The following is a 6,280-nucleotide window of genomic DNA, read 5'->3' on the forward strand; positions in this document are numbered from 1 at the left end:
TGATGGCATTAGTTAGGAACAGGGTGTAGTTCAGCCAAGTCTTCCAGGGCAAGAAACAACCTTTATTCTTAACTTTACAGTTGGAAGGCACTTTAAAAATCAGCTGATCCAGGCTGCGGCCCGCGGCCCCACGTGGCATGACGTGGCCTCTGCCACCATCGCGCGGTCATTGTGGTGTAGCATGCGTTTGGGGTGTGGAGGGTCCGCTGGAGACTGGGACTCAGGCGATCCTGGCAGATGGAGACTCACGGCCTCCCTGGCTGCGCTCCATGAGGAAGATGCTGGCTGCTGCTGTCTCTAGCTTGCTGTCTGTTGTCATCCAGAAGCCCGCTAACAGGGTGCTTGTGGCATCCTGTAACTATTCAAATGATGCTACATTTGAGATTAAGAAATGTGATCTTTATCGGTTGGAAGAGGGTCCCCCTGTCACCGCAGTGCTCACCCGGGAGGATGGACTCAAATACTACAGGATGCAGGATGTTGCAGACCGTTCGTCGAATGGGATTGAAGGCGGATCAGTTGTAAAAACAGAAATTTATTCGTGGTTTTTGTCACTTGTGTGATGGTCAGGAAGCTTGTGTGGGTCTTGAGGCTGGGCTAAATCCCACGGATCATGTCATTGCATCCTGTCGGGCTCACGGCTCATGCTGTACTCGTGGACTTTCTGTCCCATCAATTCTTGCAGAGCTGACAGGTTGAAGAGGTGGCTGTGCTGAAGGAGAAGGAGGGTCAATGCATATGTATGCCAATAACTTCTATGGAGGCAATGGCATTGTTGGTGCTCAGGGACCGCTGGGAGCTGGTATTGCTCTGGCCTGTAAATATAAGGGAAACAACGAGGTGTGTTAGACTCTACATGGGAAGGGTGCCGCTAATCAGGGTCAGATATCTGAAGCTTATAATATGGCAGCTGTGTGGAATTTACCTTGTATTTTCATCTGCGAGAATAACTGCTATGGAATGGGAACATCTGTTGAGAGAGCAGCAGCCAACACTGATTACTACAAGAGAGGCAATTTCATCCCTGGCCTAAGGGTAGATGGAATGGAGGTTCTATGTGTTCGGGAGGCAACTAAGGTTGCAGCTGACTATTGTAGATCTGGAAAGGGGCCCAAACTGATGGAGCTGCTGACATACCATTATCATGGACACAGTATGAGTCACCCTGGAATCAGTTATCATACACGAGAAGTTGTTCAGAATTTAAGAAGTAAGAGCCATCCTATCATGCTTCTCAAAGATAAAATGGTAAACAACAAACTTGCCAGTATTGAAGAATTGAAGGAAATTGATGTTGAAGTGAGGAAAGAAATTGACGCTGCTCCTCAGTTTGCTATAACCATTCCTGAACCACCTTTGGAAGAATTCAGCCGTCACATCTACAGCACTAATCCACCTTTTGAAATTCATGGTGCAAATCAGTGGATCAGGTTTAAGTCAGTCAGTTAAAAGGAGAATATATTCATGGTCAACTTTAAGAAACTGTGTACCCAATTTTGTTAAGGAGGAATAAAACCCGTAAAGCAAAAGTCTTTTAAACTTTTATTAAGAGGAATTGAGATAATTAAGAGATAATGGAAAGACATAAATGAGATCACAGAAAGATATACATTCAGTTGAGATATTACATTCAATTGTACATTATTGCATTAAAAGATACTATACAGTTAATCATTTAGTATTGTTAAAAGATAAACTGAGGCACATTAAAATTTTCAAGAGTTTATTTCGAGCATACATCAGTTAGAATCAGGCAGTCCAAACAAAAGGTGGAGTATTCTACCGACAGGAGCTGGGGGAGAGGTTTTTAGAGAGAAGCAGAGCAAGGAAATGATTTGATAGGTGATAGCTTAAGGAGTTGCCTTATTTGGGAAAGCCTAGTTGGCTGTTTGTGATTGGTTGTTCTTAAGTTTCATTTGCTTGGATTTGAGTGCATTGACTCTGGCTTAGTTTTGGTTTGCTTACGTAGGCTCCCAAGACATTAGAGCCACCTCAGTCTGATGGCTTCCTTGTTTAACTACTTAAACACTGTGAATATCTTAAAGATTAATTTAAATTTATGTAAGTCTAGAATAGGAAAAACAGGGACTTCCCTGGTGGTCCAGTGATTAAGACTTCGCCTTCCAATGCAGGGGGTGTGGTTTTGATCCCTGGTTGGGAAGCTAAGATCCCGCATGCTTCACGGCCAAAAAACCAAAACATAAAACAGAAACAATATTGTAACAAATTCAATAAAGACTTAAAAGAAAAATGGTCAACATCAAAAAAAATCTTTAAAAAAAATAAAATAGGAAAAACAGAGAAAATATTATTTAACTTCCCAAATTATCTTCTGTAATAGTTCTGTTTGATTTAGCTTTATATTATTTTAGTAAATACTCTTATTTAAAGGAAAAATAGTTCTTTGATTCCTGCTCAACCCTGCTAGAGGTTTAGGTGTAAAGTCACTATTCTGAAGTTAAGAAGTAATTTCAAGCAGTACCAAAGTATCAGGACCCCCACTGCTGTGTCACTTAAAATAGTTTGCTTAAATTAACCAATTGAACACAGCCTACTAAATAGTGTGCATGTGCATACACACATGCGTGAATATTCAGTATTGATGCTGAAGCGACTTAACATTGACCATTTTTCCAATAAAACATGATATATAACAGAGCAGGGGGAGATAGGACAAGGACATTTTTTCATGTTGTACTTAATTGCAATATTTTTAGTGTATCAATTTAAAGGAAAAATGTAAGCAAAGTTAAAATCTAGAGGAAAACTGTATTTTGCTTTAATCTTCCAGTGAAAGCTACTCTTATTTTACAATCCAGTTGTACCATTATTCCATACTTTAAAGAACTCCTAGTAAATTTCAGACTGAAAAATAAATGAACAGATATGACGACTCCAAAGGAGTTAAGCAGGGGAGGTGATATTAATAAAAAATTGAAAGTAAAATCTGCCTTGGCCAGAACTGAGCATTCACAGATAACTTTTTTCATGAGAAAATCTAACTTGGATCATACATGTTTGGTTTTCTCTATAGTCCAATACCATGTCAATTAACAAGTCATGACAGTGAAAACATCTTTACTTGGTTATATTTACCAAATGACCTAAAGTCCTATTGAGCATGATGTTTGGCATACCTTACTCCTCTGAGATAGACTCACTGAAATCAAAAATCAGAATTTGCCTGTGATTTAAGAAATAGTTTGTAGGGGCTTCCCTGGTGGCACGGTGGTTGAGAGTCCGCCTGCTGATGCAGGGGACACGGGTTCGTGCCCCGGTCTGGGAAGATCCCATATGCCATGGAGCGGCTGGGCCTGTGAGCCACGGCAGAGGCCACGGCAGTGAGAGACCCGCGTACCGCAAAAAAAAAAAAAAAAAAAAAAAAAAAAAAAAAGAAATAGTTTGCAGATAACACCAAAAGTTGTTAAAGGTTAAAACCCATCACAAGAAAAAAAAAATTGTGACTGTGTGTGGTGATGGATGTTTAACTAGATTTATTATGGTTATCATTTCATAATACATACACATATTGAATCATTATGTTGTACACCTGAAACTAATGTCATGTTATATGTCAATTATATCTCAATTTTTTTAAAAAGGTTAAAACCTTTTCTTTACAGCATCTGCTTCTACAAATAAAAGCTTAGATACTTTCTAAGAACTCTAACAGAAAACCAAAATCTTAGAGGCCTGTGAGTCCATAAACATATGAACACATATGTGGATGCTTAATCTCCATACCTTTCCCCAAATAGGTTTAAACAAGTAAGATAACCTCAACATTCTAAATTCAGAAAGCAGAGATAAGCATCAATTTGTTTATAAATTGGTGATATTACTAGTTAATGTGTTTTGGTTATGCAGCTTCAGTTCAGAGGTGACTTGATTGAATCCCTTTCATCAAAAACAAAGTAATTGGGCCTCCCTGGTGGCGCAGTGGTTGAGAGTCCGCCTGCCGATGCAGGGGATACGGGTTCGTGCCCCGGTCTGGGAGGATCCCATATGCCGCGGAGCGGCTGGGCCCGTGAGCCATGGCCTCTGGGCCTGCGCGTCCGGAGCCTGTGCTCCGCAACGGGAGAGGCCACAACAGTGAGAGGCCCGCATACCGCAAAAAGAAAAAAAAAAAAAAAAAAAAGTAATTCATAAGATGGTCAAAATAATCACATTCTTTGAATGACAAAGAATTCTTCTACTTTTTATTTATTTTGACATACTTATATTTCCATAAACTTGCAAGTGGAAGATAAGCTTCTCAATTAAAGCTATTTTCTGTAGACAATATACAGAAATCATTTTCAATTTTTGTTTATGGATTTTGTCTATAAATTTTTATTATGAATTCTTTTAATGCCAGTAAAAATTAACATACAAATAACTGATTAGATATGAAACCATCATAAACCAAGAAACACAGACACTTCATTTCAGGAAAAAAGTCCAATCTTACTATAGCAGAAGAAAAACATACATTTATCACAATACAAGTTTCAAATTCAATTAAAGCACAGAGTTTTGAATATTTTCTATATTAAAAAAATGTACAGACATTTATGTGTATATTCATGATTGTAATTTAATCATATCACTGGTTGCACACAATTCTGTAAGGATACAAAAAAAGAAACAAAAATCCCTGTTGTTTTCATTTAGGTCAAGGAATAAATTAATATTAGCAATTTATTTACCAAGATGTAAATCAAGTGTAGAAATCCAGCAGTGGGATTCTATTTCCTGTCTAAAGTACTATGCCACTTAGTCTATTTTATCCACATATTAGAAGACATAATAAACCATGATGGCCATAAGAATTAAATAGTTGCAACAATGCTGGAATATGTGAGAGAAGGAAGAGTTCCTAATATCTTAATCTTTATGATACTCTAAAAAGGTAAAGGATAGTATGCATATCTGTGGAATGAGATAAGAAAAGAAGGAGGTTAAGTATATAAAGGAAATACTTAGAACCTTAGAATTACGTTTATTTAAAAAAATTGACATGTCTGCCAATCTAATACAAAAAACAGAGCAGATATTAGTGAAATTTAATCTGATAATTTGTGAGAAAGTGCTAGTTTAAAAAAATTGAAATACAAGTCATATACCATAAAATTCATCCTTTTAAAAGTGTACAATTCAGTGGTTTTTAGTATGTTCACAGAGTTGTGCAGCCATTACCACTATCTAATTCCAAAATATTTCATCATCCCAAAGAGATAACCCATACCCATCAGTCACTCCTGATTTCTTTTCATCCTCTGGAAAGTACAAGTCTTGCTTTCTGTCTCTGGATTTGCCTATTCTGGACATTTCATATAAATCATACAATATGTGCTCTATTGTGTCTGTCTTCTTTCACTTAGCATAATGTTTTCATTTTGCTGTAGCATACATCAGTATTATATTCCTACCATTGAGAAGTAGGATCTGTGTTCCTTCCCCTTGAATCTGGTGGGCTAATGACTGCTCTGACCAATAGAGAGCAGCAGAAATGATGCTGTAGAGTGTCAGGGCCCAAGACGTAAGAAACAGGCAGGTTTTGCTTCATGTCTCTTGGAACCTTCTCTCCGGGAGTTGTGATTCTCCAGTTAAGAAGTTCAAATACACTGAGAATCCCCTGCTAGAGACTGTACGGGCAGGCACTCTGGTTACCAGTCCCAGCTGGCTCAACCTTCAGCCAAACCTGCAAAGACAACAGGTATGTGAGTGAAGGCCATCTTGGACCCTCCAGATAGCCAGTTTGCCAGCTGAAAACCACAACAATGTCTTGGAGGATCAGTGGGATCACTAGCCAAAATCTGCCCAGATTCTTAATGTACAAAAGCACAAGAAAAACAACATGGTTGCTTTTAAGAGTCTAATTGTTGAGGTACTTTGTTACACAGCAGTAGACTCAGCAGAAATGAAAATTATATTGCTTAGTCCAAGCCAGGTGTGTCAGGAGAACAGGTGAGGATTAGTAAACCAAGTCAGAATCAGAAAGCCCATAGGACGTATCAGTGCAGAGTTTCAAATTTTAGAAGTAGCAAGGGAAAGATACAAGTCCTCAATAGAAATAAAATCTAGGAACAAAATTACAACTGTTGAAAACATATTTTCCCACCATCAAGGTTGGTTTTCAGATGAACTAAAGCATAACACTGTGTCTTGAGGATTTTATAGTAAAATACTGTCAACCATTGGCCAAGAAACACACTGCTGTGAACTGCAATTTCACCAACTGAGGCTTGTCTAGATTCCAGAAGGAAGTTTTCTGTTGATTGGTAAGTTTTAGGCCTTG

At 38.4% G+C, this 6,280-nt stretch overlaps 1 protein-coding gene across 1 annotated transcript; it reads left to right on the forward strand.

The window, feature by feature from the left end:
* Positions 1-269: 269 nt before the first annotated feature.
* PDHA2 (pyruvate dehydrogenase E1 subunit alpha 2) lies at positions 270-1,449 on the forward strand (the record flags this gene model as incomplete). The annotated part of the gene is given in 5 exon segments (XM_081240022.1): positions 270-467; positions 469-522; positions 526-696; positions 700-802; positions 896-1,449. Coding segments are annotated over 5 exon segments (1,080 nt in total).
* Positions 1,450-6,280: the final 4,831 nt, after the last annotated feature.

Source organism: Mesoplodon bidens, assembly GCF_964165515.1.
Source record: "Mesoplodon bidens genome assembly, chromosome: 1".
Lineage (NCBI taxonomy): Eukaryota > Metazoa > Chordata > Mammalia > Artiodactyla > Ziphiidae > Mesoplodon > Mesoplodon bidens.